The 25,073-nt window shown below is 35.8% G+C and overlaps 1 protein-coding gene across 2 annotated transcripts in view; it reads right to left on the minus strand.

Annotated features, from left to right (window-relative positions):
- Window positions 1-25,073, minus strand: part of LRPPRC (leucine rich pentatricopeptide repeat containing) — a 168,548-nt gene that overhangs the window by 95,457 nt on the left and 48,018 nt on the right. For both annotated transcript variants that reach the window (XM_074949362.1, XM_074949361.1), the window contains exons 15-23: window positions 19,309-19,336; window positions 16,576-16,633; window positions 15,319-15,425; window positions 15,030-15,107; window positions 14,621-14,674; window positions 13,791-13,904; window positions 12,397-12,527; window positions 10,976-11,061; window positions 9,177-9,384 (exon numbers count right to left, since the gene is read on the minus strand). In XM_074949362.1, the coding sequence (XP_074805463.1) occupies window positions 9,177-9,384; window positions 10,976-11,061; window positions 12,397-12,527; window positions 13,791-13,904; window positions 14,621-14,674; window positions 15,030-15,107; window positions 15,319-15,425; window positions 16,576-16,633; window positions 19,309-19,336 (864 nt within the window). The remainder of the gene's footprint in view (window positions 1-9,176; window positions 9,385-10,975; window positions 11,062-12,396; window positions 12,528-13,790; window positions 13,905-14,620; window positions 14,675-15,029; window positions 15,108-15,318; window positions 15,426-16,575; window positions 16,634-19,308; window positions 19,337-25,073) is intronic.

The following is a 25,073-nucleotide window of genomic DNA, read 5'->3' on the forward strand; positions in this document are numbered from 1 at the left end:
TGCACATTTGGGTACAAATCACTGCACGGGTTTACACTTTCAAAGTTATCCTCACAATTATGGGGACTAGAAGCCTTTTCTTTTAAATGAAAAAACTTATATTTTTTAGTATATTTGTCCAAAAAGGACAGATTCCAAGCAGAATCACACTATAGTCATGGACTTATGTATGCAAAGGTTTTGTCTTTATGCTGAACTACATATGCTCTACATGCAATAGTCATAGTAACTTCAAACACCAATATATTTTTAAAATATACTCAACCAGAAGGAAAGGAGGACTCACGAAAGCTTATGCTCATATAAATTTGTTAGTCTCTAAGGTGCCACAAGTACTCCTTTTCTTTTTGCGGATACAGACTAACATGGCTGCTACTCTGAAATCAACCAGAAGGGAGTTTTAAAATAATTAAGAATTTATATAGCACTGTAAACGGAAATAGTGTTTTTTAAAAGAGAACACAAACCAAATCAAACAGTCCCTCTCCTAAAGAGCTTACAATAACATACAAAGCATAGGACAACAGCTGAAATATAGCAGAGGGTGTGGAGAAATAAGTGGTTAGAGAGACCAGTGTAGCAAAGTTATATGGAATTCGGAGGTTTAAAGAAAGAGTTTGGAGAGTAGAGGGTTGGTATGGGAAAAATATGTAAAAATAATCTGTGGAGCAAAAATCAACATTTGTTGTGTGATATTTTGATCCTTTCTATATTTTGAAAGACAACCAGATAAAGGCTGGTGAAAGTGGGTAGGAATAGACGGGTACGAAACATGTATGTTTGAAGCCTGTTTACAACAGGTGGTAAATCCATACTGTACACTTGACACAGTAATAATAATTTTTGATTTTTGAAGCAACTTCTATTGAGCACCTCCTCAACAGTATTTCATAAGCCTGAATTGAGGAAATGATGTAGTCATTGAAAGTTAATTCATTTCCAAATTGTTCATATTTTTTTCTCTTACACAAATGTTCATAGATAAGGCCAGAAGGGACCACTGTGATAATCTACTCTGACCTCTTGCCTAACACAGGCCCTAGCACTTCCCTGAATTATTTTTTTGTTTGAACTTCAGAATATCTTTTAGAAAAACATCCTATCTTGATTTTGAAATTTCCTGGGATGGAGAATCGACCATATCATTTGGTAAGTTGTTCCAAAGGTCAGTTACTCTCACTGTTAAAAAATGTACACTTGATTTCTAGTCTGAATTTGTCTAGTTTCAACTTCCAGCCACTGGATCTTAGTCTGATAGGATAAAGATGCTTCTAATTTCAAATTTCTGTTCCCCATGTAGATACATGTGATCAAGCTTCCCCTTAACCTTCTCTTTCAAAAGAGAACTCAAGGAGATCAGTCTACTTTTTCCACTATATGGAAAGTTTTCCAGTCCTTTAATCATTATCGTGGCTCTTCTCTGAACCCCCTCCAATTTATCAACATCCTTCTTAAAACAGTGAACACCAGTACTGGACACAATATTCCAGTAGTGATCACACCAGTCCCAAATACATAGGTAACAACCTCCTCAGCTCCTACTTGAAACTTCCCTGATTATGCATCCAAGGATTGCATTAGCCCTTTTGGCCACAGCATAGCACAGGAAGTTCACATGCAGCTGATTATCCATGTAACCCCAAACTTTTTTCTGAGTTACTGCTCCCCAGGATAGAGTCCCCCATCCTGTAAATACAACCTGTATTCTTTGTTTCTAGATGCATAACTTCACATTTGGCTGTATTAAAATGTATAGTTTTATTCTGTCCGTCTTACTAATTGATCCAGATTGCTCTGCATCAGTGACTTGCCCTCTTCATTATTTACCCCCTCTCAATATTTGTAAAGTCTGCAGACTTTATCAGTGATAATTTTATGTTGTCCTCCAGGTCAGTGATAAATGTTAAATCACATAGGGCCAAAATCCAACTTCTGTGGAATCGTATTAGAAACATATCTGCTCAGTAATTATTCCCTGTGTAAAATTAAATGTTGAGACCTATCAGTTAACCAGTTTTTAATCCATTTAACATGTGCCATGTTAGTTTTGTATCATTCTAGTTTCTTAATCAAAATTTTACATTGCCCTTGATTTTATTACTATTTCATCTATATTAAGATTTTAAAATGTATTAAAAAGTAAAATATAAATGCAGAAGAAATGTTAATGTTATAATATTACTGACACTGTGAAAATGAGCCTAACTTGACGGATCTCTACCTTATCCCCTTACTAAGCCCTGTTTACAGTGCATCTTCTGGCACCCCACAGAGTCATTTGAATTTTTGTCATTTGGGGTGAAGACTAAATTACAGGTTAATTTCAAAACTAAGTAGATGTTGCAGACTAGATTACTGTCATACAAGAGGAATACTATGGATGAAATATAGATGGATATAAAGCTTCATATAATCACATAATTCTTCTGCTTTAGATGCAAGTTCAGTTTAACACCTTTAAAATCAGTTTTTATTGAACACTGCTCTCAAATTCTTGTGAGGCACAACAGCACTTACACATACAAATTAAAGTTTTCAGTTGTAAATTCAGCTCAGACTGATTCTTAAACTGCAATAGTATTGTCTCAGCTGTATACCCACAGCGTTAAAGTGACTGCTTTAGGTCAAAGCTATCAATAAATGAATGAATGAACTAGAATGTCAATCAAACAGACACATTAATAGTTTTTGGTCTCTAAATGTATGATTCTGAAGATATTTATACTGTGTGTGCAGAATAAAAAAATTCAATAAAAAGATAATGGAAATAACATACGTGTTATAGTGTTTGCTGCTCGTACAACATACAAAATGTTTCCATACTCAGGCCCCCAAAATAAATTTAACCTCAATAATGAGACTGGTACATTATAACCTGGCTTAACAGACCATCACCTTAAAGTGATAAAAATCCACTACATTAGTCTCAAATTTCCTCAGAGCCACATTGCTGGGGAGATTTTGTTTTATAAGGCTGCCCAACCACAACTTACTGTAAGACAACATTTATAAGGTGAATGCACAGGGTTGGTTGCCAAATGATTATAAAATGCAAAATAAAGGAAAACAAAACAGCTCCAGAATATACCTTTATAATACAAACAGAACTTAACACTATTGGAATTGCAAAAACTAAACCTGGGAGCCTTAAATGACTTTGTGCTTGGGTTACTACAATTTGCAGAATAAATCATAGTACCTTTTAATTGTTATATAAAATGCAGTTGTTTAAAGATTTTTTTTTTTTGGCGGGTACTGGCAAGTATTTTTGTGAGAAGAAAGTTGTTAATAATTCAGTAGAAAAAAACCCCACTGACAAAACAAGAACTTACAACACAGCCTTAACATTTAATTTATTTTTAAGATTATGTTAATGTTTTGAATGCACATTTTGCTAAATCTTACAACAGTTTTGCATTTTAATTGAACTGTATGAATATTATTTTTTATCAGTTACATTTAGAACAAAATGTGTGTGCAAATAACCAGACAGGTCCAAGTTAATGTCTGAAAATCTTATTGGACACAATCTTCTTATACAAAATTTATATATTCATCAATATCCATATTTACATCTCAAAGGTTCATATAATGGATAAAGTGCCTGATCCCAAACATGTTTTAGTTAGTGTGTCCAGTGATGCAGCATTCACAACCTGGCTAGCAAACTTGTGTGTCCATGGGGTCATCAATGCAAGGTAGGGGTTTAAGTTTTTAAATATAAATTCACATGATCTATGGAACATGGAAAAGAATGAGAGTTTTATTTTTATGGGTGAACTACTATTAAAATTTTACTTTTTATTAGTATTGACAAATGCCATTTATGCTTCTTTTTAAAGGGCAAACTCCTATTTCTCTTTTACGAAACACTTCACATAAGCAGTTTCGATATTACTTCTCTCACTGCAATCTCTTCATTTAAAAAATGGAGGTATGCTATCATAACCTAAATGACAGAAGCAGCCTAAGGCATAAGCATATTATGTTTGACCCCCTCATAAATACAAGACAGCTCTAACTCAGCATTGCGCTGCAATTGCTTGGGGCCCTTGTGAATTCTTATATACTGTGGCCCCAATCCTGCAAACACACCCATGTGGGTAATTTCACTTATACATGTAATTCCACTCAACTAAGAAAGACTACTTCCATAAATAAAGTTACTGACAAGAACAAGTGTTTGCAGGATCAGGCTCTGTAACAAGACACTATCTAATTCTTCTCATACCTATTTCAAATTATATAAACCATTCCCCTCTTGCTTCAAGCATGTAGCTCTAAACCTAACCCTTTTACTTGTAATAAACAACTTTCCAAACCAGAGAGTCTGCTTGATAAAAAGACTCCAAATATTGATTTTAATTGGAATGAAGTGCTACAACGTTATGCATAAAGCTTTAGTGAAGTGGCAATTTACCTAAGGGGTTTACTGATTGAAAAGCTCTCAAACCTGAAATCACTAGAGAAGGAGAAAGAAAAAAGGGACTCTGGAAGAAAAAAAAAAAGAAAACTCTTAAAACAAATCCCTCTCTGCAAATCTGAAGCAGATGTTAGCATGGAGGCAAATCAATTCAGTAAGGTACAATCAGCTTTACAAAAATTATTCTGTTAAGAAAACGGGCTCTTGAAAGAACTAAATGTTTTTTTCTGTTCATCAGCTACAGCGAGGAATCTTCAAGGAGACTGGTGTTGCAATTACAACTAATCCTCCCCAAAAAATTAACTGTGTTGAAGGCTTTGTAATTTCCCTAGGTACAATTTAGCTGTCACTTACTTTAAAATTTACTCAAACATGCGTTCCGAACAGCACTAACTTCACATGTCAAGTGCTTTCCAGCCAATTGAGTCTAAACTGGAAGTCGGTGTTAAACAACTGAATGATTAGACAAGATAGCTCATTTCCCTGCTCTTTTGTTCAGAATAAAATGCCACATTTACATTATCAGGCTCAACAGGATTTTCTGACAGAGGGAGAAAAAAACCCTAGTGAACACTGTCCGTATTAAGCACATGAAGCCTGTCATTTACCAATCATCCTTCAAAAAGCAATAGCCATGAATGTAACTTAATTACGACCCAATGATCCTTGACGAAAAATCATCTTATCACTGTCCTGTCCCCCTAGGGCAAATGAACCACTTTTGTCCTCTGGCACTGATGATGCTAAATTCCTAATTGCAATAATGGAGTAAAAGAGCCAAACCTCCTTAATTTCCTTGCAGCACTTAAGAGTTTTAAACTGGGAGGAATAATACAGAACTAATATAAATACTTGGAATAAAGATGTTGAAAATTAGAAAAAACTATCATCAATTAAAGATAAGCAATATTTAAAAATATTACTTATTTTTAAAAATAATGAGTTAAAAGGTCATTAAACGTATCACATTTACAAAGGAATCATCCCTAGCACACAAAAAACCGCACATGTACTTAAGTATATGAAACCTAGACAAGAACTATGGACAAACAGAGGACTCAGATTGCATCAACACACCTGCTATATGAGACACCAATGAAATGCATGTGTGTTCACACAGACTGCAGAACAAATTAACCCACAGGGGCCTTTAATGGACAGCATGAATTAAAACTGCTATTTTGATCATTTTTAAACAAATACAATCCAGTTATACCTTCTGGATATTTTCAAATGACTACCAATTAAACAGGTTGTGTTCACTGATCTCTGCTGACAAAATAGTTACATATTTTGCCTACATAGTTTAGATTTAATGCACATTTTATATTTAGCTACCTGGAAATTTTCTTAGCAAATGTGATAAGGGTTTTAAGTATGTATTTGTCCATGATGTATAAATTAACTAGCAGTATATTTTTCTTTAAATCTGGGAAGATAAAATATAAATTGAGATCTGAAATAATTCCATTTTTAGAGAAACTTTATAAATCAAATGAAACTAAGTTTCTACCTTACACAACATTCATATTTATATTTTAAAGGTTTGCTTGTGCAACTATCTAGTAAGAGTAAAATCAGCAGCTGTGGTAGATCTTTATTTCCCCTCCTGTAAATAGAGATTATCAAAGCACCGTATAGCACAGATGCAGATTAGCTTCACAAACCTCTATACAGTTTTGTAAATCCGTTAGTGTTTGAACAGGTTTCCCTTGACAGTTGATAGAGGAGAGCAAAGAATAACCCCAAAAAATTACCCCCTAAATCCTCAAGGATTTTCATATTATACAGGTAACACACACACTGTCACAGCATTAACCTCTCCCCATTATCAGCAATCGGAAGAATCAGTTCAAAAGTAAGACAAGTTTTGAGCCCAATCTTCAAGCTTATTATATTCCTATGGAAGATTTTGACAGATTGCTCAATATTAAAAATATCCAAAGTCAATACCCTAATCAGGATATTTTGCCATACCATTAAAAGAAGAATGATCTTGAATGAGGGACTGAAGATCGGATATGTAGGCTTTTTTGCAATTTTTCCTGGCGAATTTACATTTCTTAAGTTAATACAGTGCTCACACCAAGAATAAAGCTAATACCTTTTAAGATCACTCAAAAGGATTTTTACTTTAATTGAGATAATTGCTTTATCTTGGGGAAAACAAAACCATCTTTATTTTTTAACTTAAATTTATTTCTATGATAATCTGTTTCTGAACTAGTTAGTAAAATTTCCTCCCGGTCTACTCATAAAAGGGCTCGGGGTGAAGTGGTATTAAAAATGGGTTTTCTGGCTATGCCAAAAGAAGGACAGGAGACATTTGACATGGGTTTAATCAGGCCGCAACTTTACTATTAAATATCTGGGACTACCCAGCAGACAATAATGTACAGTGCAGGTAATTCCATATTTATTCTGTAATTACCTGGGGGGCTTCTACCAGCTCCCCCTCTTTTTCCCTCCAACAAATCCACTGCTGGGAACTTACCATCCACCCCCCCACCCACTCCCCCGTAGGAGGGTTAAGGTGGGCTGTAAGAATGGGGGGTTGGGCTCCCTGCCGTTCCAATCATATAGGAGTCCCCAACCACCCCACATTTGTCCATTTAATGAACGCCTCTTTTTTACTTCACCAGATTTTGTTAAGAAAATATTTTATTGGGAACTGTCACCTTAAAAAGTGTTAAGAATGTGAAAACTCTGAAGAGCTTTCCTATCTTGCATGCTCTCTGTAGGAGGAACAAGTCTCTGAAAATGATTTGGAAAATGTAAAAGCTTAGTTGTTAGTCCAAAAAGACTGGTAAGGCAAGAGTAAGCATTTTAAAACTATGATTGTTTAAGTCTTCCATAACAATCACAGGGGTTTCCTTTCCCTCCTACCAATGTCAGGAATAATAATTTTTTTTTTAAATGGCACCAGCAGAGCCAGTTCCATGGAACATTAGAAAATCCTGCAGCTCATCTGACTGGCTTGCCGAACTTCTGAAGTGATAAAACTGTACCAAACACTTAACTTCAGCAGTTCAGCACCTGCATATGTGCTACCATGGAGCTATGTAGCATGGCAAATAGCAAATCACTTGGGAACCACAGTGATGAGCAAATGTTATAGCGGATATGTATAATCATACCCATTCTAACACTATGTTCAGTTCAATCATAACTTTCCAATATTTTTATAACCTTCCAGGAAGAAATTTCTCAGGCTTGATCACATCCTGAAGGTGAACTTTTTGCAAAGTCTGAGCAGAAACTGTTCCTTCCTTTTTAAGAAGAAACATCAGGATGGGGTAACAAGGCTTTTCCTATCGTAATAAGGGAAGAAACTCTGTCTTGTAACCTTCCTCAGAGGAGCAGGGAAGGAGCTAACTCTTGCAGACATTTTAAGTTATTTGGGATAGTGTGCTCCAATGCTTTCTAGCCAAATATTTCCACATTATGGAAAGTCTCTCTCTCTCTTTAAAAATAAGCTAATGATAACAATTTTTAAAATATACAAAATAATAAAATTAAATATTACAAAACCATACACGTATGTACGAGGTTATAGAGACACATTTTTTCCCATATGAGAGCAAACACTGAGTTTTTTTAATGGTAGTTAATATAACAACAATTGGATGTTCCAGTGTTAGCAAGCATATATTCTTGAAAGCTGACTGACTGTTCAATAGATGGCACTGTGAAAACATCAGTAATATTTTATATAGGGTTTATTTAAAAAGAAACAAAAGAACATATTTAATATAAATAAGTGACCAAATTGGAAGAGACTGTTGAAGAATTGAGACAGAGTCCAAAATGGATAGAAGCAGGGGTCCTGGAATAATTTGTATAGGGGGAGTGCTGAGAACCACTGAACCAAACCGTAAACCCTGTATTTGATGGAACTACTTCAAGCTAGGGAGTGCTGCTGCACCCCCAGCACCAATGGATAGAAGAGAAGCACTGAAAACTTGAAATAGATTGAACACTGAAGACTGTGTTGGAGGGGTGGGGGGACCTAATTCTTGACACTCCTGTGATAAAGACCAATTATATACAGTTCAAATGTGGAATTTTCCTCAAGTAACTGTGTCTCATATTAAGAAGACCATGCAAGGAAATATGCCACATAGTGTATGAAAATTATTTCCTGCCAGAACAAATGCATGGAGTTCATTCTCTTGTTGAATTATACTACAGGTACAAATGGAAAAGTAATGGGAAATATTTGGACTGGAGCACCCAGACTATATGGTGATACTTTGGGAGTAGTATCAGATTTCTTATCTTTTCATCTAATTACTTAGTGCACAAGGAAACCTAACTTCAACCTACGTAAGTGTTATTGAGATGTGCAGTTACAATGAAATATATACATCTTTTGGGTGGGGAACACGTACTTTTTATCTCAATAACTTAGGAATGTATGTAGCATACGATGACCATATATCCCTTATTCAAACACAATTGCAAGGCTTAAAATCTGAAACAACCAATTTGTGAGCAAATTTTGATTGTGTTAAATTTGTCCATGTGACGTAATCATAGCTCTCATGTAGGCACCATGAAATAAAATATTTTTTGTTAATAAACAAAAAATAACCTATTGGTCTCTTTTTCAGTGTTCCATCTAAAACAGCCTCACAAAAAGTTTTACTTTAATATATTACATCTTCGTGTGTGTGTGTAATAAATAAATCATGTAATATGAACAAATATTAGATCATACCCTACCCTTAATCCCAAGCCTCAGAAAACTTACTTTTCAAGGTGAACAGTAATCAGAGGGGAACAGAGGTTAGCAGAAGGCTTTGCTAAGCCCAGCATCAGAATGGACTCATGTAATCGATTCACCGTTTCAGCTTCACCTCGCATGGCTGCAGCATTAAGGATGTGGAAAAAGGATGTGACTGTTGTATCTTTGATAGGAATATCTCTCTCTTTCATCTCCTTTAGAATGTTAATAGCATCTACAATGAAACAACACAAAAGACCCTTAGGTAATTTCATGTAGGGAAAACAAACTGCTATTAAAACAGCATTTCAAACCCAGCAGGAATGTAAATTCTGGTGTATAATGCCGATTTCAAGTTAATTACTACTTGCATTTCTAAACGAGACTACAATTATAAATCCACAATAGCATGGCTTTATCATTCACTGCAACTTTGACTACAAATTATAGATAGGAACTGTGTGCCCACTTTGCACCACATAACCCTGTACAGTCTGCCCTATAGCTGCAAGATCCCACCAAATGGATGCTTTTATCGTTCAGTGCTAACATCTGCTAAATCACACCATTGTTTCTTTAGCAGATGGCTTGTCACGAGGCCAGATAATAAAGATGTGTTTACACTGAATATACAGCCAGACTAATGGTCTGATACCGATAGGGCCTGTTTGCTGTGTCGATACTAATTAGCCAAGGAGAGCCAATGAAAGCTTTCTAACTGACTGCATGTTAAAACATTAGGTTCATTAAGCTTCATTAGGAAGGCAGAAACAAACATTTTGGTATATGGAATAAGTGCATTTTTATAATGTTCGTAATTATTGCACAGGCAAAATGTTTTGACCACTTTACATAAAAGCAATAAAGCTGCCTAATCTTTTAAAAGAGCTTTGCAGATCACAAATGTACCACAGAAAATAATGCTACTCAGAAAATGTAGCCATACTTCTTCACTGTAGAGGTGACCAGGATCTAATTTAATGTCACTTGGAAGGGGGCAGGGTTTTGAATATAATTCTAATAAGTGATCAAGTGAAATTTCAATGAAATCATCTGATGAAGAAAAAAAGGTATAATTTTACATTAACAAAGAAAATAGTCATAATGTAAGATTAAAAAACTGAAAGATTGAGTTATGTTGGCTAGATTTTGTAGCTCTGCTTTAAAACAAATGGCAATATCCTGTAGGTTATAATAATCAGCCTAATAACTTCCTACATTATTAGGCATGAAGTCCATATCATTTACAGCAAAGACCTAGGAATCCAGTTTGGGTATCAAATGCAATATACTCATTAATGCCAAAATTACAAATCAATCTATCACACAGACTTTAAACTGCAATGTGAATAAAATATAAACAAATGCCAACATTAAAAAATATTAAAATACTTCATAAAACAAGTTACTGGATTTTTACTGCAGTGTTTGGACCCTTACAAGAAGGTTATGTTTATAGGTTCTATGTTCAGCCTTCAGACCTTCTTAAGGAAAAACAAAGCCATTAGTCTAGGCACATACGCAATTTGTGCCATAAGTCATGATCTTCAAACTCAATCCAAACAGCAATGCTAATAAAAACTAGCTGCAGAAATGCAAAAAGCACTGAGCTGTGCAAATGTAAATGACAAGCTTGCCAATCCATTAAAACTAATGGCCTGTACTGTCCAAGCATCTCTGGTTGAATTCACATGCAAATTTGTATGCAAAATGTTCAAGCACTTTGCAGGACATGATATACCATTAATATCAACTCACATTTTTAGTCCAGTGGCAAGATACCTTTATTATATAGCAGAAACTTATACTGAAAGCAAATGGCTTACCTTCTAGTCTGCCATGCTTTCCCAAGACTTTCACCAAGGCTAAGTACTTATTTGTGTCAAGAGCAACAGATGAATCTTTACGGAAGCTAAAAATTAGAACATATTAAAAACTGCATTAATAGAAGTTCAGTTTTTTAATGTATATAGAATGAAGGTTTATTCTTACAGACAAAGCAACAAAGGTATGGAATTAGTTACACAGAAGTTAGATTAAAATATTTGAGAAAGAATCTGACAGTCAAAGTTTGCTATTGAAGTACATTTTTTCTCTTTAAAAAAAGGATATTAGGCAGCAAAGAAACTTTTCAGAGAGTTTACGAAAGGGATGTCTTTATCAATTTGACAGTAGGGAAGAACAAGGCACACTTCTCCCATATTTAAGACAGAAACTTCGTCCTGCAAGCACCCTGTCTGAGTATTACAGTACAAATAGTACTGAACATAAAGTCATCCACCTTTTGTAGCCTTCAATTTCTACTATTCATAGTACCGTTTCTTTAATTTAGTCACTTTCCCAAGAATATTGAAGGAAGGCAGGCAGGAAGGTGCTTTTTAAGGCACTTATTAGCAGCTCCCATAATAAGCTCACAGCAGATCACTGAGTCTTGACCTACCTTTGAAGCACTACTATAAAACTCAAAATCATACTTGGTAAAATCTCACGATGAGACATTTAAATTAAAAAAACAGCATATAAAAAGTTACTACATACACACAATAGCAAGTTTCCCAGTGCTAACGAGTGAGCCATTTTGTCTCTTTCTCAACACTGACAGAGCTCCCTCCACGTTATGGATACCTGACTTGAATTCCACTGTGAAAGCCAAGTAAATTTTAGCAAGGGAAGGGGGAGAATCAAAAGTATGCAAAAGTAATACATAACTATTATGATTCACTGTAACATTAAAATTGAATTTTAATCTTTTGGGGGGGGGGGGTGAGGAGGGAAAGGTACAAGAAAGGAGGATGCTCTGTAAAACAATTTGCTCCCAGACAAATCATGCATAACACATTTTAGCTGGGAGCTAATGTTCACAACCAAGATATAATCTCTGAAAATGGAGGTTTAAAAAGGAAATGTTTGCTGACAGGTCTTAAAATATAATGTCACTTACAAGCATTGCTATTCTGATGCAATATAAATGCAGTTATATTACCATTTTTCAAAAACAAACCTGAATTTAAACGCTAAAGGCTGTTGACAAAAACATCATAATTTGCTTATTTAAGATAATACATCACACACACTTTCAAAGTGTGTTAATGAACTGCCAACAATTCTTGATCTTTCTTAAGAATTATACACAGGGGAAAAACTAATTAAAAATGTATGAAGGGGTTAATATTCAACCTACTTAATTCAACAAGGTCTGTGTATCAGCATAAATCTCTGTGACATGTTTCAGTGCCGGTGTACTTACACTTCTTCTTTCAGGTTCATTGCATCTTCTACATTATCATGTCGACAGCACAAATTTATCAAGGCTGCATAGCCACCAACAACCATGTCCGATTCGTATTTGGCTTTCACTTCAAGGGCTTTTTGCATATTCTAAAAAAAGAGGAACAGAGCGAAGATGTGAACCACAGAAAAAGTCAATACGACATTATGAATGCTAGGGTTCAGTGTGTAGCTGTATGAATAGCTTTAGTGTTTTAATACCAAAAAAAAATGTTTGTGAAACAAAGCTGGTATTGCTTTAACTGATTTTAACAATAAAAGTTATTTTTAAAAATAAATTCATCTGTTCCCAAACTGTTTCAGTTCAACTTAACTGAAAGGTGTATTTTAGGTGTTAGTCTACCTGTTTTAACTGAAGTGTCTACAATGCTTTATTATGGACTTTTTTTGTTGTCACACACAGAACTACAAACATGATTGATTATGGAATATGGACTAATTTTTATGTACAATGCCATGCTTTAATTTTATCAGGCACCAATATCCTAAACATAAAACTGAAAAAACTTTATAAGACAAGAAACCAATTCATAATCTAATTAAACAGGCTGCTTCAGCATTTGCCATAATCTTTTAAAATATGTATTTTGCATTGCTGTTTATGCAATTTAATGGGTGCCATATTAAAGCTTATGACTTATCAGACTATTCTTATAGTCTCAGGTACAACATTATAACAGACAGTCATTTGAGAAACAGAATCTCTCCAAAGGCTGGATTTACAGCAATACTGAATACTATGCTATAATCTTAAACACAGTTATGGCTCTTTGTAAAACCATGGGTATATGACAAAATCATACTGAACAAGAAATTGGACAAAAGTCTGATGATATCCCACAAATTGCAGACACACTAAAATGAATATGAGCTACAGCTGGACGCTCGCCGAATGAAGGCAAGAGTCTCTTTATCTCAGAAAGAGCTTTCCTCCAGCAGGAAAATGGAATTTCAATCCCTGCATTAACAACCTAGTAATATTTGACTTGCAAATGACTACTGCATGTATCAGTTGCTTGACAATCTAGAGATATAAGAGACCGGAGCCATGGCTTGAAAGGACATTTGGCATGTATGATAAACCTATCACAGCTGTTACTATCATTCACTTTGCAGATTATCGTAAACAAACTTCAGCAACCCCAAAACATGTCATTCAAGGTGTAGCTGAAATTAGTTAACCTTTTTATTTAATTGTTTTTTTTCCCTTATGTCTGATTTATAAGCATCAAACCTTGAAACCTCAAGCACTGCGCTTGTCCTGCTTAACTACATCTATCCATAATACAGTCATCTACATTCCTTTTAAATATAGCTCAGCATTTGCAATGATCTCTGCATTGCTCAAGTTACCTCTTCTGCACAGAGAGCAACTATAAGCTGTTTTAGGACATTTCCAATAGGTTGCTTTTCCGCTTTTAGTTTTTCCAGTTCCTCCTCCAAAGCAGACACTCCAAGTTCAGTGTTCTAAAAACAGGTGATAAAAAGAAAACAAAAGTTAAAAAAAAAGAAAATTAATAGGTCACTTTGCCAAAGGAAGATGAAACCTGTTCATTCATAAGTCAAAAGAAAAATCTGTAACAATTAAGAATGCTGTAGCTAATTAAGGAGCTGATGCTAGTTAAGAACTTGAGACAACAGCATAATAAAAACTGAAGCCATGGGAGCTTTTTACAGTGTGGAAACATCAGCTTCTCTCAGGCTCATTTCTTTAGTGGTAGAAGTAAAGAAACAGACCTCTTTTCTCTACCTCTCAGATCTAGGCACATTGAAGATTAAAAAAAGACTTGATGCCACATAACCACCACCGTACTGGATTTATACTCCTGTCATTCAAGGAATTCAGAGTGCATAACCTGATTAAGCCTCACACCACCACTATGAGCTGAATTTTACAAATGGGGAAACTGAGGCATGGAACCTAAGTGAATCGCCAAGCTCAATCAGCAAATCTGAGGAAGAACCTACATATTCTGACTCCCAATCTTGTATATTAATCACTAGACTGTGTTTCCTTCCGCATGGCCCCCTAAAAGTATTCCCATTTTGGGAAGAGTTTGTTGTAGACTATACAAGTATATCACTGAGAACTAGTTAATACCTTCATGCATTATCTGAAAAAAAAAAAAAAAAAATTGATTACCATGCCACGAAGAAATCCAGCTATTAGTGAATTTACTTACTTTTGGAATGTCTGCTACTGACAACTTTTCTCTATCAGCCAATAAAATTATATCCTAGAATTTAATAAGACATTAAAAATATCAGTAAATAAAAACAAAATGTTATATGAATAAAATGATGCTAAAAATGTTGTGGCAAGTTAATTCTAAGTACAATAGCTTTTTTCTAGTGTTATTAGATTTACTAAAAGGAAAAGACCGATTCTTCAAAATACTTTCATCAAATGTAGCTCTTCACAAATATCCTAAATTAAATTGGGTTTCGAGAGCAAAGAAGATTTAGGGAAAGGATGAAGGTTTTACACAGTTAATCAAATAAATCTATTTTGGCTAGACTATATTCCTGGAACACACAACATATATATTTTATATTTTGAAGAAACAAAATAGTTACTTTATAACCACAGACCTTAATTAACTCAGGAACATGATAGGCGTCCAGCAGGTTGCGAAGGCCTCTGTAGATATTTGTAGGGATTACTACATTCTGTATCAAGAGGTGGGGGGAAAATTATATGAGTTTTGAAACACAACCAAACTGAAATTTGTCTAACAGAAATTATCTCAGACATAATTTAAGTCTCCAGCTCTTCCATGTCATTGAGAAGTGGTCTGTTGTACTTAAAAGCAGCAATTTCAAATCTAATAGATACATGTCAGGCAGGACAGGCATTATGTAGCAAAAAATGAAATGGTACCATCTTCTTCAGCTGATGGAAGTATTGTCTCAAATGCTCCTCCTTGGCCTGTACCTCTGAGTCACTCATGCTGTCAATCAAGTTATAAAGAAAATAGCCAACAGCTTCTGTGGAAAAAAACAAGAGAAAGCATTCCACTAAAATTACTGAGACTGTCATGTTATCAAGATTAATTTATAAGAAATCATTTTGGTGTGAGATGTCACCCTGATGAGAGGCTCTGAAATGGCAACAATGATCACTGAGGCATAGAGATTATGTGGTTTGGGAGCACATATCTAACTGGTGAGTGAAAGGAATATTAATTATTTTCAGAACCAGTGACAGCTTTTCAGTACAGAATCTTACTTCAATCTATTTTTTCCACCACTGTGTGACAGAAGTGGTACTGCCCAAGGCCTTCCCCCCCTTTCCTATCCACTACCCCAAATAGTTGCCACAAATATTTTGTCATTGCTCAAAAGAAAAAATAGCTTCCTAAAGCTTTGCATATTTTATTCTGTATCTTTCACACATTTTTATATTAAAATGCTTTTTTATAGCCAGCTAGTGGAACATAAATACAGAGTAAAGAATATTAAATAATTTTAACAACTAGATCCAATAATCCTGTGAAGAGCTGCCTATTAGCCAATGAAAATCAAGATTAACAAAGATGGCTTAGCTAACAGCACTAATTTTCTTGTGCATTCAAGCATAAAAATTTATATAGCCTTGTATTCAAGCCTCAAGAAAGAGCTAAGGACTTTCCAAAAGGTTCGGTTTCCTCTACGAAACTTACACTCAGAAAAATAGGAATTAAAACAAAAAATAGAAAATGTATTTCTCTAGATTAAATGAAAACAGAGTCAATTTGTTTCAAAATAATGTATCTGGATTGATAGGTACCATTTTGTTTAATAAAATTAGAAAAGGTTATCAAAATGAACATTAGTTGGAAAAGATTCTACTTCAACATTTTCACTACATGAATAATATTGACACAGACTGATTTATTCTAAATATCTATTTTGCTTTAAAAACTGCTCATTTTTCTAAATATGAAATATATTTTTAATTAAAAAGAGTAATGAAAGATCACATTGGATCTGATAAAATATGCTGTGGTTATCAGGATAAAGATTTTACCCAACATGTTTTCAAATTTCACTTTCAAAAAGAAGCAATCAGTGTTTACTGTTGTAATCCCTCAAGCCCATCATTACACAGAAGAACGGATTTGTGGATAAGTTACAATCATAGAAATTGAAACTCTACCAGTTGGTCCTGGAGGCGTCTGGCAATAACGTCCATCCTTGTACAACAGTTCAGTTATCTGGTAAGACAGAATAATCGTACATTGCAGTCAACAGAAGCAAGAAAGGACAAATAGTATCTGAAATTGAATTCTCCAAATAATAAAGTACCTCTCCACTAAGGTATTATTCTATACCACATCATAGTAATTCACTAGGAAAAAATAAAATACAAGGAAGTTTTTTTGTAAATAATAGGTTTTCCTCAAAAAAAAATTATATATATATATATATATATATATATATTGCAGCTGAAACGTTTTCTGAGGTGTGGCAATTAGACTCTATTCTATTCTGTTTATGTATCATCTTACAAAGTAAGTGATCATAAGTAAGACACTGTTTACAGCAATCATTAACCAATGTCACTTCTGGAGTTGTTAAAATTATGTTCCAATTTGCTGAAAAGCCTGAAACTGGACCATAGAGCTTTTATTTTCTTACAGTTTAAAACAAGTGAAGCTGTGCAGAAAAAGTGATATATCCCACAACGTTAATTTGAAAATGTCTATAATTTAGATATTCCACATCAGTTGCAACCTTGGTTGAAAACAAGTAAATTCACTTTTAATGACACCTTGTACATACATAGAAAGCACCAAACAAAACATTTAGTTCTTGAGTCTTAAATAGAAGTGTATAAAGACTAACCAATTTGACATTGGTCCAATCGGTCTTATAAAACTGAAGGAGTGACTAATATTTTATTTCAGAAAAGGTATTCTCCCTACATTCCTTCTCTCCCCAAACAGATATGATAAATGCTCACCCTAAATACAAAAAAACTTTAAAACATCTTTGTTTTTTCTTAGTACAGGAAGATACAGCTATTACATAAAGTCCTAATTTCATTCTCTCTCAAGGATGTCAGTGTTCTATATTTGGGCTTTTTCTATTATGATGTTAGTACCAAAGCTAAACCAAATGGGTGAGAAAGGTATACACGCTGTTACCTAAATACTGAGGGAACAAAGCTCTATTTTACGTAATGGAAAAGGGGAAGGAAAGCCACGCATCTTCACTTGCTAACAGAAAGGAACAAACAAAGCCAGACACCTGTCGTGCTCTGGGATGCCTACATCACATTCAGTTTCATGAAGAAAACAAGATGTGGACAGTTAAACTACAGCTTTTGCCCCCACCCCCTTCTTACTCGTACTTGGAAATATATCAGAAAAGTCACAAGAACAGACAGTCCACTGCTCCAGAAATCAAACCCCAGAATGACATGAGAGGAATGGATGAGAGGAAATACCAAAAAGAGTGACTGTTACTTGTTTTAAAAATTGAACATTGTAAGAAGTCTTGTAAATTGAGATTCCTTGGAGGCGCAATCTTTGTTCATTATAAGGATATTTTTCAATTTCAATACTTGACTTCTGAATTGCAAGATAGCTTTTCTCTAAAATTGGATGCCTTAAGAAAAAAAAAGTATCTATTTGTAAATTTAGCAAACTTCAGCTCAACTACTGTCACAAGAGAAACTGCATCCTCTCTTTCTCAGTTGTGGGAAAGAGCAGCAGCAGTTCAGATTACAGCCTCATGCTTGTGACATCACTATTTGATATCGCCAAAGATCTTGCCAGGCTCCTCCAGCAATGGGAGGGAATCTCCTGTGTGAATTCTTGATAGTTCAAATGTAAAAAAGCAAGCAAAACAAAAAAACCCAAACTTCCTTTTGAAAAAAGTTTAGGACTTTCCTTCCACATTAGAAAAAGGCAATGAAGCACAAGAACAATCTACTTTTGCTTCACAGTTGTCGTTTATGTTAGCTGACTTAAACCCAAATATATTACATTCTAAGTTACAATTTCTACTTTGTCCTCAGTTTTCCTCACAGGCAGATTGAAGCATACAAGATCATCATGAAAACATGCTATGATCCATGCAATACTTCAGAGTGGCACAGTGAAACAAGTACAGGATAGCAGCTTTAAAAATAAAACTAAGTAAACTCCTGAAAGCAAGGTGCTGAACTCAACATAGTGAAAGCTTTTCACTCACAGCTCTATTAATGCATCTCAGTCCTGATCTACCAGCGACTTCACTATCCAGTACTCTGCAGATATTACCAAATGTGTTACATTGTGGGGTGGTATGTAACATGGACCACAACAGGGAGGACAAGATGATCACAGTAATTTCCATTTGTGACTTGAGCTGGGTGACTGCCTTCATCTGGAATCTCCTTGCTTTTGTTCATTTACATCAGATCCTTCATATTACTACAACACAGTAGTAACACAGTGCAATTTTTTTCACCTTAAGCTTTGTTTTTAAGTCCTAGCAAACATTTGAAGGGAAAGGAGTCATAGGAATTGGCCCCTGAATCTACATAAAATCGTATATTGGGTTCAGCGACTGCATAAGCAATAAAAAAAGTTGTTATACTTGTTATACTGAGAATTCACAGTAGTATCATGTAAAAAACTAAATAAAGTGGCACTAACACATCAGTTTTTTCTTTAATATGCCTGCCATACAAACCCAATGCTACTACTAGGCATGACCAGATTAAGTAATTTCTTAATGACAAATGTCATGATCAGAAGTTACGGTCAGGGCTGCCTGTTACCAGCAACTGAACTCAAATTCACAGTAGTGCATTTTAAACATGTAGTGGTTAGAGATTTTGTTTCTGAATGTATTCCAAATAGTTCTATTTATAAATTTCAGCGTTACCATCTTCACTTACCTTGCTCCAAAGATCTACATCATTGGACCTGAAGAGGGCAGCAGAGGATAAAAAATTAACAGCAGTAAAATAATCTTTGTGTTTATTTATTTTTTTTTTTAAAGCAAAGAGTATTACCACTAACAAGCACCCAGCATCTGCACACAGTAAATATTCATCTTACACTGGATTATTTATCAGACTTTTTTTTTAAAAATTTACATAAGACATTCTCTTTCCACATAACAGATATACATTTCACATAAATATTTCTGTTTCTGACATGCATATTCATTTGTTTGCCATGTTGTTTAAAACTGAGTCACTATACATACAGCTACCATTAAGACTAGAGTGAGATTTACAAATTTATTATTCTATCAGGTGATAACTGTACTGATATTTTGTACTTCAATCTATTCAGTATTTCTTTCACATCAATTTCAGGCAAATACAGAATAGGAGGTCACATTTCATGCAGTTAACATGTGTAATTTACTACTGCAAAGTCCAGAGAGTCAAATACTAAAACTACATTTTAAAAAGAGGTGAATAATTTTTTCGAACATTTGTAATTATACATGCAAAAAATGAAGTAATCAAATCTCATGCTCCTGTTGTAAATCTGATTATACAAAGGTTGCGAAAAAGAGTTCTCTCCCTTCCTACAAATAGCATGGTGTAATTGCATTATTGGGGGTTTTCATTTTTTCCTTTGCAGCATCAAGTATTGGTCACAGGCCAAAAATGGGAGCAGGATGCCAGACTGCAAATCAGTTATTCAAACTGGTATAGCAAACCCTAAGTTCCTATGTTTTATACAACATAAAAACACTACACAGAAAGTAGAGCTCAAAACACACACCACCAACACTGCATCCAAACTATCAGACATCACAATAGCAGTAATTCTGATAAGCCCAAAGAGCAAAGGTGTAACTTGTATTTTATGCTCTTTTACCCCACATAAAAAGATATCAAGCTCTCAGCCTAAATAGGAACATGGAAACTATTATAAAGCATTCAGAAAAATTCATGGTAGTTAGTTTGTTTTTTTTTAAGCACATTCAACTTGTATTTCACTTAGACTGACAGTGGCACAAAAAGGTTAAATTAAAAATGAGTCACACACAAGTTTATAGAGAAAACAAAACGCTGTCTCTGAGCTTTAGTGAGCTTTTCGAAATAATAACTGATCTACCATGTCTCTTCATAGTGATGTCAACCAACTGATATTCTCAGATCACTTAACTCTTAAAAAACAAAACAAAAAGGTACAGAAATCCAAAATAATGTCCAGGCCAATCATTTGGTGGTTCTTTTACATAAAATCTCTTATGTTTCGGGGTGGGAGTGGTATGAAGATTCTAGCCCTAAAATCTACTTATGTAAAGATTCAAATTGGACATTTAGTTTCAAAGTCTTTTGTGGGGTGCAGGGCTGGAAATGGACACAATGATGCCAGGTTGCTGATCTGGAATTTTTTCATCTGAGTTTGCTACATTCTCAACTTTCATAAAAAAATTCTAGCCATGACAGTTGCAAACAAAACCTTGAATACATGAATTGAGTGTAAATGGCATAGCAATGTCTGTCCCAATTTGGAGAGACCCTGAAACAATACTCTCCATTGTGAACTGCCCCATACATCTCAATGGGTAGTGAAATGAGTTGTCCAAAGATAATTTAAATGTCAACACCGATAACTATTTAATGGCTGACAGAATTATTATGAAGATCTGAACAATCTGCTTATGGCTCATTTTGGTGCTAAGAGTGGATGGTGCCTAGAAGATACCATCCCCAACAGCCAACCTGACCCTTGGACCCAAAAGCCCAGAAGGGAAGAACAGAAGGGGCATCTGAAGAACTCCTCTAGGAGTGCTCCACTCTCTTACCCAATCAACCAAGGCTCTCTCAGAACAGGCAGGGGAGGGCAGTCTGCTCTTGTATAGTTTCCTTCCAGGCTCTAATGGCTGCTACTTCTCCCTCTGCTGAGGACTGTCTGCAGACACCACTACAGCAGTGACTCAGTTCATGTTTTCAAGCTTTTCTACCCAACTTTTTTTTTTTTTTTTTAACACGTAAAACTGAAATTCCAATATCCTCACATTACTCTGGGAGCAGAGGTCCAGAGCACGTACTTATTGTGCGTCTGCCTTAACCCAGCCCCATTCATGATTATCCCAAGTCCCACCGAGGTGGAGACTGAGGAGCCCAGCAGAACACATTTGATGGTATTTTGAACATTTGCAGTCTACTGTGAGCAGTTTCATATTGGCATTCCACTTGGGTAGAAAGTTCCACCACTATTTTCATCCCCACTCTGGGGCCTGGCTGGATTTGATTGTGTATCAATACTTGCAGATAGCAAGTACGTGGCTTTAAAAGTAGAAATTAATCAATCAAACTAGTAGATCTAAATTGGATGATATTGTGGCAGACTTAGAAGGAACAGTAATATACCATTATTTTATCTAGAGCTTTTAATTAATTCACCATTTGGGAGCATATGCAATTCTAACAAAGAAAAATAAATAATTTTGTAAGAAACTAATGCTAGCCTGATGGCGTAAAGTTTTATCTTGATGAGGAAGAGTGATACAGCTTAGCCAACCCCCACCTAACATGTGCTAGTTAAGCCCAAAATAAATTCTACTTTTTCCTGGTGGAGGCAGAGAGTAACACCTTGTAGCTCAATTTGGTTGGTTGAGTTGTAGCTGATATCTGGAACTTTCTTCAGTTTTCACGTGACTTTCTTTGCCGTGTGCTGACTTGCTGTCTGCTCCCACCCTCTCCTTAAGTCTCTTCACCTCAGTTTTACTACATATCTTCCCCTCTTTTCCCCTGCTCCATCCACTGGTTCCCTTTCCCTTTGCTTCCATTTAGCTTATCCCCTCCTAACCAAGCCCTCTCACCACCACCACGTTCCTAAAAAGTGGAACATGACGTTTGTTGCTATCACGTTGTTCACTGTGCTTGTGTGTTCTACCCTTTCCCCCACTCTGTCTTATCTTTTTAGACTGTAAGCTCCCCACTGCAGAGACCATCTACTACTTTGTTTTTGTACAATACATAGTACAATGGGATCCCATTCTTGGTTGGGCTTTAGGCACTATCATAATAAACAAAATTAACCTCTACCAGGAAAAAAGGTAGAGAAGAAGTCAGGTTTACCTAACATGCTGGCTAAGCCTGACCTAAACATGACATTTCCTAATCATGAAAAAGACACAGTGAATAGCAATGTGCTATCACAAGAGACAAGCTTTGGACTCTGGAACACCTGGAACATTGCAGAGGCGTCCTCTGAGTCTCCCAAAGTCTCCTATCATTGACAGTCTCTGATAATTGATTATGGAAAGCTAAAATGAAATTTTAGACCCAGTTGCTTGCCACTTACAGTCAAACAGCTAAGTGCAGTATTTGCTGTACAATATGAACATCTGCTTGGTGGTGAAGGTGGGATTCATGTTATACAGGAGGGTTAAACAGTGGCCCAAAATCAAGGTAAGGGCAAAAACCGTATCACTTTAACTCTAATAGGTTATGTTTGAATGCCTTCTCAAAAGCTGAATATCTTCTAATGTAACGAACTTTAAAACACTCTTACACTGAAAACAGTATTCGTGTTCAGAACCTCCATTCTCTTTTCCCCCTAAGAAGCTCCATCTCTCATGAGGAGAGTAGCGCCCTTTGGCAAAGACACCTGTGAGGTGAGGAAGGCTTCATGCAGTCAGATGCTAGAAACCCCTTTTACAAAAAAGGACTAAAATATATGGATGCAGGTAATAAATGATGGCAGTATGCCTCAGCATGAACTACCTTCACTACTATGGATTGAACTGCCAGTGTTCAAGAGCTATGTGAATCTCCAGGGCACAGAAAGCTTTCAGATGTGCTCAACTAACTGTCCTTGTCACTGCTTCAACAATTATTTCTTTAAGTGGTACTGTTCAGCTTTTTAAAAAAAAGCTCTTATCACAAGCCTTAGTATAATTCGGTGAGATTACTCTAAGAATATGGCCAGAAGTATATTTTGTTTCCAAATATTATTTTAAAAACATACTAAAATATCTGGACACCAAAAATATTTTGAAGCCATTACTTAGAGCCATACTGGGACCAAGTGGCACAGTTGATTAACTCTCAGCTTGATATTAGGGAACTGATTAATTGCCAGGGGACATAAGGGATAAGGTTTTGAGGAGAGCAAAGACTAGTGTGCAGCTTGTCCGGACTGGTTATGCCAGGAACCCTCCCTCTTCCCATGGACTGTACTATTAATGTGACCCACTTCCCCATGATGCTAGCTCTTGACCAAGGAATCAGAATCAGCAGGTCAGGATGGAATTGGGGAAGGAAGTAAGAGCAACTAAGAAATATAACTTGTACTTGAGATAAGCGGATAGGAAAAGTGAGTTGTTTGCTTGGAGATGGGCTCGCCTCGTGTTTAGCATAGGGAACAGACTGGCAAGAGGGACCTTAAGTTAGGCTGCAAGCTCTTCAGGATAAGCACTGTGTTTTACTGTATGTTTGTACAGAATCTAGCACAAGGAAGCTCCCAGTCCTGAATAGGGAGGCATATGTGCTACTGTAAATACAATTCTAGTTCTCTGAGGAAGGTGGAGCTTCTTGGAGAAAAAGAGAGAGGAGGTTCTGAACATGAATATGGTATCCGGTGTAACAGCGTTTTAAAATTTGTTACATTAGATATTCAAGTTTTGAGAAGGAGTTCAAATTTGGCTAACGTCATAAGGTTATCCACATCAATAGGTTTCCACACATTTTTCCAAGAGCGGTAGTCCAGGAGCAGGAGACCCCCAGGACTAGCATAGCAGAATAGTGATGGTGTTTCATGTATGTATGTATGTATGTATGTATGTATGGGGCACTTTAGTAGAACCTACCTAGCTCACATCAGTGCTTGTAAGTCTTCACTATATAAAGCTCTGACATTACAAATTTTAAAGTACAGTAGAACCCCATTTATCTGACCCTCCGCTATCCAGCTCTCCACATTAAAGGCACAACCAGGACTCCAGGGCCAAAAGCCAGTGATCTCTCCTGTGGCCACTAGATGGCATTGCAGCATTGCACTTTCCCATTCTCCAGATTTTTACTGATCTGATCTGGCCCCAGTCCCAATTAGATCAGATAATCCCAATAAATTACAGCAGAACCCTGTTTATCATTTACATAGTGCTTTACAAACACAAATTAAGACAAAATTCCTGACTCAAAAAGCTTACAAATGGACAGACACTGGAGAACAATTAAGATAAACGATAAGGTAATACTACAGGTTTCAGAGTAGCAGCTGTGTTAGTCTGTATCCGTAAAAAGAAAAGGAGTACTTGTGGTACCTTAGAGACTAACAAATTTATTAGAGCATAAGCTTTCGTGAGCTACATCTTAGTGAACTGTAGCTCACGAAAGCTTATGCTCTAATAAATTTGTTAGTCTCTAAGGTGCCACAAGTACTCCTTTTCTTTTTAAGGTAATACTACAATACATGAGATGGAGTACACTACTAGCTTATTTCACAAGAGATTTTGTGATGAGGCTGATGGTCACTGCCTTCAAAGCAGCAGGTTCTCAGGAAGGGGTAAGTGGCCACTAGAAGTGAATTCTTTCCTTCACAAAAGCCAGGTCTTACACTTGGAGAGGTTCGCCCACAATTTTGAGATTAGGTGCCTTTCACAAAAGCAATAGATCCCCTGAACTTGAGATATCAGTCTCAAAAGACAGACAGCCCCTTCTCCCCCCCTCCAAAAAAACCCAAC

The sequence above is a fragment of the Natator depressus genome, chromosome 3, assembly GCF_965152275.1.
Source record: "Natator depressus isolate rNatDep1 chromosome 3, rNatDep2.hap1, whole genome shotgun sequence".
Taxonomy (NCBI): domain Eukaryota; kingdom Metazoa; phylum Chordata; order Testudines; family Cheloniidae; genus Natator; species Natator depressus.